The sequence below is a fragment of the Aythya ferina genome (genome assembly GCF_964211825.1).
Source record: "Aythya ferina genome assembly, chromosome: 1".
NCBI classification, from domain to species: domain Eukaryota; kingdom Metazoa; phylum Chordata; class Aves; order Anseriformes; family Anatidae; genus Aythya; species Aythya ferina.
Genome location: NC_140296.1, coordinates 18304333 through 18317938, shown reverse-complemented (window position 1 = coordinate 18317938; position 13606 = coordinate 18304333). Strand labels below are relative to the sequence as shown.

The window sequence follows — 13606 nt, the reverse complement described above, 5'->3', positions numbered from 1 at the left end:
TAGCATCAGAGCTTGGTAGACTTCGTGGTTTGAATCTTAACACACTGTGTTTATGCCCAAAATACAACTCGCTTTTGATTTCTCATGCGTCTCTGGAGAATGGAAAACTGCATCCAAGGTACTGTGTGGGCTACACCTGCAAGAGAAGGGAAACATCAGGGCTGAATGCTGCAGGCGTGTTCAGTAGCCCTGCTGCAAAGCCCTGCACTCACTTTCACTGCTGAAGAGCTCTCTTTTAGGCATCGCTACACCAAATTGTCTTACACCAGTAGCTTCATTCATGTGTTTTGGGTTAATTACTGTACGAGGACCTTCCCCGTTTTATTTTGTGGGCATTCTATTCAAAAAAAAAATAAAATTTAAAGTGTTTGTTCAGGCAAACACTTCTCCCACCATCCCTTTTGATAAGTTGGTCCTCAGAGCACTGCGTGCCTGCACATCATTCAGAGGCTGTCTGCATGCGTTTTCCCTCAAAAGAGACAAACCTGACAAATCCCACCTTGCTCGGAACACGGCTGCAGAGAAGTGATCAGCGTGTCTGAGAGGCACCCCAGACGAGGCTGCAGAGAATGAAACAGCCGGGAAAAACTCTGTCATCTTCTCTTCTGCTCATTTTCCTCTCTTATTTAGCAGAAGAAAGCAGGCCCTCGTGTTATTTTAGAAGCTGAAATCTACTTGTTTCCCCTGAGCTGCTTGCAAAATCCAGCTCTGATGTGGAAGTGCGGATGGATATTAACAAAAGAAGCACTTTCCAGCTTGGATAACATCTCCTTTCTCCAGACCTCAGGCTGATAAGTTGGAACAGGAGTCTTCCTCTCTGGTCAGTGCTCATACCAAGCACACTGACAAGTGGGGAGGATTTTTTGTCTTCCTGCAAAGGGCACTGCGTTAGGCACACGTAGCCTTTTCCCATACCACAGTGTTTATTTATTTCAGTGACTTGGCTAAAACTTGTACAAATCCTGGAATAGATCATTCACAAAGTTCGTGCTCCTCAGTGGTGGCACCGTGTTTTTGAAGGGACATTTTCCAAAATCCTTCTCTGGACCATAGCTTTGCTGTGCAGTTTGGCATGGCCTGGAGGGAGCCTTGACTTGCCTTTAACTTGTGAGCTTTTTGAGGACTCGGAGGTTCTTGCCTGTGTCAAAAGTGGTAAAACCACACTTCAGTGGTGCTGGACAATAAAATATGTCTCTGAGAAAGCCTCTCTGCCTTTTGATTTTGTTTAGGACATGCTTTCCCTCCTCTACCAAGAAGGTCCTTCCACTGAGGGCATTTTCAGACGCTCTGGAAGTGCAAAAACCTGCAAAGAGCTCAAGGAGAAGCTCGATTCGGGTGCCGAAGTGGACTTAGCCTGTGAATCCATATTTGTGACCGCATCTTTGTTTAAGGTACGTGAAGAAAGTTCCTTTCTCCCTTTTGGGGTGAGAGCAGCACAGATCCTGGGCACAAACAAGTCGGGCTTTACACCAGGGCCAGGCCCAGAGGGAAGTTGCTAGGCTGAATTAGGAATGGGCTGGCACATCAACATGAGGGCCACTGAAGGAAGCTGCCACTGGATTAGGATGGGGAGGAGGAACGGTCAGCTTGTTTTGCTGCCAGCTTTCCTGAGGTCTCAGTTACATCCTGGTCCTGTAACTCTCTTAATCTCTCCTTAAAGTCAATGAAATCCTAGAAAGGCCAGTTTGCAGGCCTGTTTCTTTATTCATCAATAATACATTACACCACAGGCCCTTGTGAACATACAGTGTTGCCTGAAATACTGGGGTTAATTTTCCCATGGATTATCTTTTCTTACAAACTTGTGTGTTAAAAGCAATGTTGCTTGTGCAAAAAAGCATCACACACCTCCAGCAGAACACCAGCCACAAGGAGTGTATTTCTCTTCATATTTTATTACAGTACATCTGTTTATGTATAGCTTTTGGCTTAAAAGAATTTGTAATATCCATTCTCCAGCAAGCATTGCTTTGGGGGAATAGTTTTACCACAGAAAACCATTCTTGCTGCCACATGAGAGGTTTTCATGGGTGAGACTCACACTGCTGTGTGTCTGCTGGTGGGTTTAGGGCACACCTGTAAGAGCATGAGGGCAGTCACCACATGAGAGCACATGTGTTATGCATGCACACCATGGCTTCTCTTACCCTAATGTGTTGGGGAAGCTGGGATTTGGGCTTCTTCCCAAGCTGCAACAGTTTGCCTGCCAGTAGTTGAGGTATTTGGAGACAGGAACAGGAAGACTATCCTGGACTGGTACAAATACTCCATTATCAAAAAGGACTCTGCTCAGTGAGGGGCAGGCAGGGATGCCTTGGGGTTCTTATGGTCTGGTGGGGTTGAAGGTTGTCATCTGAGGAGAATAAACAGGGGCTACAGATGGACTCAAGTGATAAGTAAAGGCAGACAAACTGTATCGAAATAACTGGCCCCAATGCAGGTGTTGTTTTTTAGTTCAATAGCAGATGAAGCATCCCAATACCTCTATTTTGATAGGAAAGGGTGAGGACAAGTCAGGAAAATATCCACTTTCAGCATAATTCAAAGAACTTCTTTATCTCAGATGATTTTCTGATGGGTTTGGATGCTGTGTGGATCAAGACGCTTGTCAGCTAGCGCTGTCCTACTGATACATCTTCTTGTATCTGCATAGATTATTCCTGTTTCCTCCCACACTCCAGAACAGCTGTTCACGTTTTCTTCTTCTTTTCTCTGGATAAGGATTTTCTTCGCAACATCCCAGGCAGCATTTTGTCATCCCAGCTCTGTGATAAGTGGGTCTCTGTGATGGATCAAGGAAATAACGAAGAGAAGATAAAAAGCATCCAAAGGTAGAGTTCCTTATATTCTCCATATTCTCTTCCTGTAAAATTATATCCCAGAATGCAGAATCCCAAACACTCAATTTACAACCTGCAATTAAAAACCCACAACTTTAAATAGATGCTAAAAATATCTTTGCATATAACAGAGCATTCAAACACACATTTATATTTAAGGGAGAGTCTGTATGGGGCAAATTTATGACTCTCTTGTCACACTTTTCTGCCTTTTGTGGATGCCAGTAAATAAATGAAATACTGTTTTTTATTAATAAAATATTTATAATACTTATAAATATGCTGTCCAAGATCTGGATTTCTGCCAGGTACCAAAGCCAGAGTCATCCACAGGGAACCTGGGCATGCTGGGTGACAGAGCAGCTGAAATCAGTTCCTCGTATTTCCCCCTCATTCATCTCAAATTTTAGTGACCATTTTGAAGCCAAGATGGGATTGTAAATAAAACACTGGAGCATAGTGGCAAGGGAATCCTACACACTTGAAGGTGATATAAAACAGAAAGTGGGCAAAGTTTCTGTCATGGGAAGCAGAGCTTTGTACACTAGCTGACCTCACGCATACTTCTGTACGTGTATACATGGCTATGGCAACTCGATGGTAGGTAGTGGCAATGGAACTGCTTGGTTAATTGAATAGAGAACTATCAGGCAACTTAAGTGAAACACAGTTTCATGTCATGCATTGCATGTGGTTCATTAGTCTGACAGACTATAATTTTAATTATCTGTTAGGGTATTTCGTGGCAGCCCAGGAAACTGTTTAGAGATGTGTTATAATGAGGGCAAGCAGCTGAGCAAGAACGCCCCATCAGCACACCACCTGCTTCAATTAGTGGACCGTGTTACCTTGTTCCTGTATTTTCATTGTCTTGACTTGTGTGTATCTATGGAAAATGTTATCTTCAAGGCTTTGGTATTTTCCAGTCACTAATTTGAAGAATTATGTTTGTATATGCTTTCAGGTTAATAGAGCAGCTCCCCAGAGCTAACGTTGTTCTCCTACGTTACATCTTTGGCGTACTACATGGTATAGAAATGCGATCTGAAGAGAACCAGATGAATGCATTTAATCTAGCTATCTGCATTGCACCTAGCCTGCTCTGGCCTCCTGTTTCCTCCACTCCTGATATGGAAAGTGAATTCACAAAAAAGGTAGGAGACTGCAGTGTACTAAGCAAAAATAACCATCTTCCTCTTCAAACAATCTGTTGCTTACAAATGTGAAAATAGTTAGTACCCCTTCAGATCCTTGTCCTCTTACCACGGTTCCACAAACATTCATCGATTCATTCTCATAATCTGCCTGGGAGAAGGGAAGAGAGATCAAAAGAGATACCCAGTGCTTTAGCAGAGGACTTCTGTCACCCAAAAGATCTCCTGTTGTTGTAGCCTTGAACAGGACAGAGGAAAAATGGAAGATCCATATGCAAGAAGGACAGGAGTATTTGGACCCTATTCCAGGGTACAAAGGGACATGGGTAGGGGAGAGGATTGCAAAAGGTAGCAGGGAAGGAGATAGTGGGGAATTAATGTCATCTGCCTTTACTGAAAAAGATGGAACTTGATGTGATGTGGGAAACACGTGGTAAAAACAACTCTAGAGACAGGGCATAACAGGAGAGATGGGATGATACCCCAGGAGAGGCTACCTTGCTCTCCCTGGCTCCTTCTGTCCTTCTGTGGAGCCACATCCCTTCATGCCCCGGCTCAGAGTGCTGGGAGATAGCTCATCGGGATGGCTCATGGCAAGAGCCCCTGGCTGGCCCACCATGGGGAGGTCTGGTACAGGTCGTCTGGGGTAAGCCTCTGCATTGAGACTGTGTTAATCAGGGCACTTCATGGATGGCTGTTGCTCATTTTCTTCCTCTGCATGGTGTGTTTGCCCTGAATGTAGTAATGCAAGAAGTGACAGGACGTCTCTCTGCCATTGCTTTGTTGCAGATTTCTAGTCTGGTGCAGTTCCTCACTGAGAATTGCTGCAGGATTTTTGGAGAGGAGATTAACTCCCTCTTTGGAGAAATACTGATGACATGCAAGAGAGAAAATGGCTCAGGTAATGCAGATAATGTTTTGATTCCATCAGTTAAACACAGCCAGGCAAAAGATTGATTCACATGGTGTTCCCAGATACCGCTGCTGTCTCCTTCACCTTGCCCAAAGTATTGGTGATAGTGACTCAGCTTACCACAGAGCTAGAGCATACCTCCAAGTGCTGTCCCAAATAATCCCCCGTTCCTATTCCAGTCATCTGAGCTACAATGTTTGAAAAATGGGGGGTGTTAGGGAGAAAGGAGGAAAGGATGTAAAGAAGGAAGAAAGGAGGGGAGGAAGAAAGAAGGGAAGGAAGAAAGAAAGAAGTCTGGAGAAGGTTTCATCTCAAATACAGAATTTGTGTCCCCGCATGTGTCTTCTCGGAATATTTGAAAGCCATTGATCAACAGCTGTCACATCATTATATGAGTGCTGAAAGCATTATTTATTATCAAAAGAGAGAGATTCTCCAGATTTTTAATGGGACAGGCAGATTTTGCTCCTAGCACAGAAAAGTCACGAAACTGGGGACTGAAACTGTCCAACAGAGTAGTTGACTGATATGCAGCATGTTCCAGAATATCATTAATACTCCTTTCTCTAGCACTGTGATAACATGGATTTTGACTGGAAGTTCAGGTCCCTCCTTAGTACATTTCTAAAGCTGCATTTCTACTTCTACTCTGAATGCATTTCTGCTCCCTAAGAGTAGAAGAATGTGGAATTGGGCTGAACAGCCAGGTTGCATTCCAGTAATCAATGGAGTACCCCAGGGGGCAATACGGGGTCCAGCCTGGTTTAACATCTTCATTAATGATCTGGACAGTGGGGTTGAGTGCACCCTTAGTAAATTCGTGGATGACATGAAACTGAGGGGAGTGGCTGACTCACCAGAAGGCCCTGCTGTCATCCAGAGGGACCTTGACAGGCTGGAGTGGAGGGCTTACAAGAACCTCATGAAGTTCAGCAAGGAGAAGTGTGGAGTCCTGCAGCTGGGGAGGAACAACCCCAGGCACCAGTATGTGCTGGGGGCCACCCAGCTGGAAAGCAGCTCTGCAGAAGAGGACCTGGGAGTCCTGGTGGACACCAAGCTGAACATGAGCCAGCAATGCGCCCTTGCTGCTAAGAAGGCAAATGGTATTCTTCGCTGCACTGGGCAAAATATCACCAGCAGGTCAAGGGAGGTGATCCTTCCCTTCTCCTCAGCACTGGTGGGGCCACACCTGGAGTGCTGGGTCCAGTTCTGGTCTCCCCAGTACCAGAGGGACCTGGGCACACTGGAGAGAGCCCAAGGCAGGGCCACCAGGATGATGAAGGCACTGGAGCTGTGAGGAGAGGCTGGGAGAGCTGGGGCTGCTCAGCCTGGAGAAGAGGAGGCTCAGGGGGATCTCATCCGTGTCCCTAAATCCCTGAAGGGAGCGTGCAGAGAGGCCGGAGCCAGGCTCTGCTCAGTGACCCCCAGAGAGGCTGTGGGGTCTCCTCCTTGGGGAGCTCCAAAAGCCGCCTGGACGTGATCCTGGGCAGCCTGCTCTGGGTGTCTCTGCTTGGGCAGGGGTGGGAGCAGACGGCCAGCTGACCTGTGACAGTGCCCCCCAGCCTCAGTCCTTCTGTGATTCTCTGATCTGCTGACTGGCTGTGCTGGGACTGAGAACTCAGCCCCACGGTGGGTTACAGTAGCTGAGCAAGCTACTGTATTTTCAGGCAGGCACTGAGGCACTGCCCATTCGTGAGCTCTGCTGCAGTGTGAGATAACCCCGCTTAGCATCGCCCTGAGCAAAAGAGATTTGATGTAATGCCAATTACCGCATATATGGAGCAGGGTGCAGGTGTGCACAGCTCAGTTGAGATGAGGTGACTGTTTAAACAGACTGGAACTTTTTTCCTAGTGCTGCTCTTAAAAATGTAATTTCTGGAAGGCCGTAGAAGCATGAAGTATGCCCTGTTTTCTTCATCTTTCTAGAAGAGGGAAAGAAAGGTTAAATGATGTTTTCACTAACAAAAAGAAACATTCAATAAATTGCTGATTTAATATTCTGTATATAAATTAAGGTTCACAGCTGGATTATTTACTGCTGAAGTACTCAAAAAAAAAAAAACACACAAAGAAACTTCACCCTTATTTGTCCCATTATCCTGTGTTTCTTGATTGAACTGCTACTTAGCACTCATTCAGTTTTTCCTTTCCAAATTTAGACAGTATTTATTTCTGAAATTACTGACATTGCTGTTTGAAGAGACTTTAACTGACAAATGCTCCTAAAAGTAAAAGATACTAGCAAAAAAAAAAAAGAAAAATGCAGCTGCCTGTCAGCAGGGTCGCTGCCATGCTAACTCTTGGTTTATCCCTGCAGATGTGGCTTCCCTCCACCTGAACGACTCGTCCTACGACAGCCTGGAAAATGAGGCGAACGATGAGGCCGACTCCTCTTCCAGCGACTGGATTAAGAACCGGGATCAGGACAACAGGAGCAGGGAGTCTGTCTTCACCCTGAGCGACGGCGATTCGGAGCAGACAGAGGTGGATGAAATCCAAAGTAAAACCAAATCGAAACAGTTGACGATTTCTGTTGATGTACACCGTAAGTTTTCCTCGCAAGAGAACTCGGAGAAGGAGTCTCTCTGCTCTGGTGCATTGGGCTTCTCTTCAGCAGCTACCTCAGGTGTCCTCAAAGCCTTGAGGAGACACAGGCGCTCCTCAGAGCCTGCAATCGGCCTCCTTGCCCCCAGCTTCACCCACAGTGGTGGCAGTCACGAGAAGGCAGCGCGCAAGGCCAGCTGTGACGTTGTCCTGTCTCACGAAGACGAAGACTATCTTCGTCAGCTTCGGTCATTGCAGATGGAAGGGCAAAAGCTTATCAATCAGAGCTTGATTATAGGGATTAACGTTGGTAAAAGTGACAACACAAACCAAAATGTTGAAAAGAAAGACTTGTCCCACTGCCTCCTGCCTCCAACGCCAGAGGGATTAAATATTTGCTCAGGATTTAGCTCTTCTAGCCTGTCTTCTCCTGGGACATCTCCGTCTGTGTCGTCAATGAGCTCCCTGGACAGTGCTTTCTCTCAGTTTTCAGACCAATCTGTGTTTACCCCAACTGAAACCTCCTCCCCTTTTGATATCAGCACTTTTCAGTCAGTAAAGAAACACGAAGAGACTGCCGCTGATGCGGCCGATGACTATTTGGTCACACCCACCAGGGTGCCACCATCTCCACAACCTACCGAGGCGCTGGCTGAGGGGGGCTTGGTGGAGCCCAACAGCAGGCCAGCAGCCCTGAAACCTACTGAAGGAGTCGACGGCTACTTGATTAAGCCTGACATTCAGCCATTACCTCTGAAAGTCACAGGAAAAGAGAGACTTCATGATCCAAGATCAAAGAGGAGGTCTAGGAGAGCATTACAGCAATCCAAAGTTTGAAGAGACTGACCAAAGCTTTTTTGCGGAGGAATCTTAACGCTTAAAATAAACACCATACAGAAAATGCCTTTGGTGTTAGTGTGTGTTCATTTTAAGTTTAATATCCAGGCTGCTCAAATTTAATTGAGCAGTCCCTGAATTCGTGGGTTTTCTTTTTCTAGGAAACTGTTAATGTTCCCACATAAAGCTTTGCAAGAATATTGTAAGAATAACAAAAATTGCTAAAAGCAAGCAAACAGAAACCTCCTGAAAAATCTGATAAGGTCCCAGGAGCTAAGAGAAGGGACCTGTTCTGTGAGCCTCTCGAGGCAGCAGGGTTCCTGCTGGGACTCTCCCCCTTGACCACTTGTGTGTTGAGCCTTGCGGATGTGGGTCCTGGTCCTTTGTGGTTTTGATGTAGCGTGCAAAGTCAGCGTAGAATCCATAACTGTGGTATTATACTACTGTTCTGAAACTGATAGGTATTACCTTCACTGTCCTCCAAGGAATAAGTGTATTGTTTTCTGTACGTTTCTGAGGTATGTTCAATAGGTGTAGTTATTTCTTTCACACTGCAAAAGAAAGAAAAAAAAATAAGCTCAAAAATATGTAAAGATAAATGCTGAAGCTTGTAACTAACACCTCCCAACTCCGTGTGTTTCTTTTATTGTGCTTCGTTGGCTGTTCTGTTCATGTTTAAGTTGTGAATAGTTTAACATTGCTGTAAATGGCATTATATATTATTGCAAGCAGAACACATGTAATTTTATTATGCAGCATCTAAAACATCATATAATATATTAAAAGTAATGCATTATCTAAATGCTTTGAGTTTGTATAATATATCCTGATAAATTTTGCTATTATATATGTTCTGAAAAAATGTGTATTTTTGTACTTGCAAAAACTGCTGCTAATTTTATGAGTTCTGTTTTGTTGTTACAGCACTGGTACTGATGTGTATGCATTCAATGCTATATATTAAATATTATTTGTTATGTCATAAATTCAGTTTATATTCTTTGTAATGTTTTTTAGGTGTTTTTATAGTTCTACAAGCTATCGCTGAAGCAGAAGTCCCAGTGATGCCACTGCAAATCTTGCCTGGGGAAGGACTGCAGCATTTTTCCTCCCCTTTGGGTGGCATCATTCATACTATATGTGTCATGAAATCTATTAGCATTTGTAAATTTGGGTAATTTTCAAACAAGAATTCCTACCCTTTTGCTTTTCATCTAGAGAGTGGGTAGCGTTTTCAGCTAAGGGGATGATGTGAACAATATTGAGGTGCAGAAAGAGATTTTCAGGTAATAGATATTGGGGTGGGGAGCAAGTCAGAGAGGGGAGCAAGATTTATTCTTTAACATCAGCAGGATTGTAGAGAAGGCAAGAAGGAATAGCAGTGCTAAACTAAGCATCTGTGCATGTGTGCATGCGTAAAGTGCTTCTGAAATTGCATAAATTCATTAATTAGCTTTCCATTTTCATCCCCCACTCCAGTTAATTCTGGCCAACGGTGGAGTTTCAGATCCTGTTCTGTTCAGCCACACTCTGGTAAAGGTGCTTATGCTCCTAAATTGTTCAGTATTTCTGAAAAAAAATATAAACATTGTCCAGTGCTCTAAGCTATTTCCAAGTATTATCAGTGTAAAAAGATTCCTAGCTCTGTATCAGACAGAACGGATTATCTCCAGCAGATTCAGTGTGGGAGTTAACTTGAAAATACAGAATCAGAGACTTACTATTTTGGGCTCTAATCCTGCAAATGGTTATGTCAGTGAACAGAAAGGCATTTGTAGAGACCTACATAATGCAATAAAATATCATGCGCTTGGTAGTATACCAGCATGTATAATTGTTTACAAGCTCATTTTTTTTTTAACTGGAAATTCTCTCTCTCTTTTTTTTTTTTTTTTTTTTTTTTGCATTTTTCGTATTTAGCTATTTTAATAAAAATGGTGATTTGCAGAATCTGATCTGTAATAGTCACCTTTCAAAGGTAAAACCCTTTGTGTGTATCCTGAGACCTGTCATGTAACAGGTCTAAGCATGCACCTCCTTTAAAAGAAAAAATGATGCTATTTTGAAATAAAGCAGCTACTCTGCACTTCTTTTCAAAATGGCAAAAAGCATGTTGCCATGCTGCCAAGATTACATCAAGTAGCAAATGCTGATTCATTGCAACAATAATAAAGCCTTAGAAAAATCTCTAGTCTCTACAATATAAATGTTCTGTCCTACAAATGATATCTTCCAGCAAGTCGTTTATCTCTGCTAGTCTGAAGTAAAAGCATATCCAAAAGTGCCTCGATGTGAAACAAATTATGTGTCTGCTTTTGAGCTGTAGCTAAAGCTAGAGTGCTTTCAAATTTAAACATATGGTGAACAAGCTGGATGTGGACCCAGTACGATTTAAAATGCACTCCTGTCTTGAAAGACATGCACCCTGCTGCTGTGTGAGGCTTGCTCAGTGACAGGCACAGAAACGAGCACTAATGGAGAAGATCACTGTCTGCAGTGCTTACTAAAGGAATTAAATGCTGCTAAGAGCCAAAATGGATTGTACTGAGCCTTTCCAGAGTGTCAGATGCACCCTTGAGGACTCCAATATGCAGTGGCTCCAGGTGTGCTCTTGTTGGGGAGACATCAGTGGATCACGGGTCCCTGCTGCTCCTTCCCCTGAGCACCCCAGAGGGCTGGGTTTTGGGGAATATTAAAATGAAAATGTTGAAAATTTGAAAACTTTTCAAATGACATTGCTTATGGCCCATGAAAGACTTAGGCTAAGGCTGGCCTCTCAGCCCTGAGGAGTGACACTGGTCCATGCCCAGGACCCTGCCCGGTCTCTGCAGGAGGCTTCAAGGAGTCTCCCAAGCCACCAGCCTCCCTCGACTGGCAGTAGAGGGAGACTGCTTTGGAGGAGATCCCTGAGTTTTAGTGACAAGTGGTCAGTGAGACGTTTCCACAACGTTTTCCTTCCTGGAGCAGCAATGCCTCACAGAAAAATAAATAAACAAATAAAGACTTAGGGAAGAAGCAGTGGCAGTGACTCCCCACTTGCTGCTGTCAAGAACAAAATGAAGCAAATTGACTAATGGCCTCTCTCGCCTGGACTTTCTGTCCCAGCGGGGTTCTTGAGCTTGTAAATGATGAGCATCCTACGTGTTTCATCAGTACTATCCACCTTGCCTTTTGGGTCGTTTCAGAGACTAATATAGTATAAAGTTAGGGCAATTTGTTCTCGACCTCCATTGAAAAATTTTGACTTTGTTTTTAGCCCTAGTAAAGGAACCGTGTGCCTGAATTTTCATGGTATTTTTTGGTAAGGGCTCTTTCAAATCTGTTTGTCAGTCTCATAAATGATATTGCTTCTTCCCTGCAAGCTTTGTCTCTCCCAGTTCAGGAAGAGGGAAGATGTATCATCCATTCTCTTCTTAAAGCAGTTTATAGAGTTCAACTAGTATAGACTATAGGTCTTGGGGCTGAAGCGTGGCCTTTAAACTGAAGGTGTCCTTATATCCATGCCTCCAACCACCAGGTTTCTGTTAATACCTGCTGGTCCAACTCCTTCCTTGTTCCGGAGATGTACTGTTGCTTCAGGATCTGGTGGTCTACAATTAATTTCCAGCTTTGTTCCCATTCTGCTCTGTGGCATTTGGCTGACTTATTTGCCTCCTCCATTCCCTGTTTTTATTCGCATGACTGGTCTTAGACTCAAAGAATCATCTAGGGTGGAAAAGGCCTTCAAGAACATCAAGTACAACCATCAGCTTGACCTACAAAGTCCCATCACTAATCTGTGGCCCTTAGGGCTATGTCCACACGACTCTAACAACTCCAGCGGTGGGAACCCCAGCACTGCCTTGGGCAGCCCGTTCCGATGCTTAACCACCCTCTCCATGAAGAAATTCTTCCTGAAGTCCTGTCTAAAACCTCCCCTCACCCTAAGCAGGACACGGCAGGGTGCAAACAGTGATGGCTGTTCCCATTGCTGCCCCCCAGATCTGGAGTCTGATAGAGCCAGACACACTCATATTGATCCATAAAAATGTAGGGGCACTGATAATTCAGGCTGGAAGGGAACTCAGGAGGTCTCTGGCCCAACCTCCAGACAAGGGCTTGCAACTCCACCTAGTTCATGTCTGGAGCAAAGATAGCAATGCCTCGGCAGTTCACTGCTAGTCATCAGGATGGGAAATTGAGGAAAAGGTAGCTGGCTTAGACACCTAAATAAAACCTTTTGTAACAGACAATGGTGATGATTTTTTAAAGAATTTCAAAAAATTATAAAATATGAGGAAAAGCTGTAGTCTTATGTACAATATTTAGGTTGTCTTTATATTAGGACTGAATGTCTATGATACATGTTTTCCCTCAATATTTAACATCTCCCCATATCCTGGACCCAAAATACTGGAATAAAAGAGGGAGATAACCTCAGTGACACCCTTGGGCAACCTGATGTGCTCATGTGTTTGAGGAATCATCTAAAGGAGGACCCAACCTCCCTCAGCAAGGGCTGATTTGGGAAGAGGGGAGCAAGCTCCTGTGCTAGGCCTCGGCTTTGGCATTTGTGCAAGGCTACGTCCCCATGGGGGAGGCCTCCGCTCCTGCCAAGAGCAGAGGGTGGTGGAGCAGGACGTCTGCTGGCCAAACCGAGCCCTAAGTAACACCTCAGGGCACCCAGGCAGCTTTCTGTCATTCACAGGAGTGCTTGCATGATTTCCCTTACTCTCAGGAGCTAACAATGCCTCTGCATGGAGGCCGCTGTGGAGATAAACTAATTGATCCACCAAGGGGGAATACTTTTTGGTTAAAGGTGCTGAATATTCCTGTTAAGGCATGGCTGCCACACTGAAGACCTAAAGGTTTGGGTCATCACTTGTGTTTTATAAATATGTACAACGCACTCTGTAGTGTGGGTTTTTTTTTTTTTTTTTCTTAGTAGTAGGTTTGCTCCAGGCCTTATTTTGTTGAGGTTTCTTAATGGCTTCACTGCAAATGTCAGCAGTTCCTCGAGGACAAGTAGTCTGGTAGCTACTGCCAGCTGCATTAAGTTAAATATTTCAGAATTTAGCCATTCAGTGACCCTATGTGAGAGAGGTGTTTCCAATGCAGAAATTATTTCTCTGCACTCGATTCTCTTGTCACAAACAGTTTCCATCAAACTGCTACAAATCCACTCTCAAAGGCAGCTGTAATTCTGAAATTACCCATGAAGGAAGAAGGAAAGTTCCCCGTCTCCTCCTCCTCCTCCCTTTCCTTCTCCTTCTCCTCCTCCTCCTCCTCTTTCTCTTCCTTCTCCTCCTTCTCCTCCTCTTCTTCCTCCTCCTCCTCCT

General features: G+C 44.4%; 1 protein-coding gene across 1 annotated transcript in view; it reads left to right on the top strand.

Moving 5' to 3' along the window:
• The window catches only part of ARHGAP20 (Rho GTPase activating protein 20), a 61115-nt gene extending 51841 nt beyond the window's left edge, over nucleotides 1-9274 (top strand). Inside the window, exons 11-15 of the mRNA XM_084503486.1 lie at nucleotides 1230-1391; nucleotides 2722-2831; nucleotides 3805-3994; nucleotides 4784-4895; nucleotides 7225-9274. Of these exons, the coding sequence (XP_084359612.1) occupies nucleotides 1230-1391; nucleotides 2722-2831; nucleotides 3805-3994; nucleotides 4784-4895; nucleotides 7225-8288 (1638 nt within the window). The 3' untranslated portion in view covers nucleotides 8289-9274. The remainder of the gene's footprint in view (nucleotides 1-1229; nucleotides 1392-2721; nucleotides 2832-3804; nucleotides 3995-4783; nucleotides 4896-7224) is intronic.
• Nucleotides 9275-13606: the final 4332 nt, after the last annotated feature.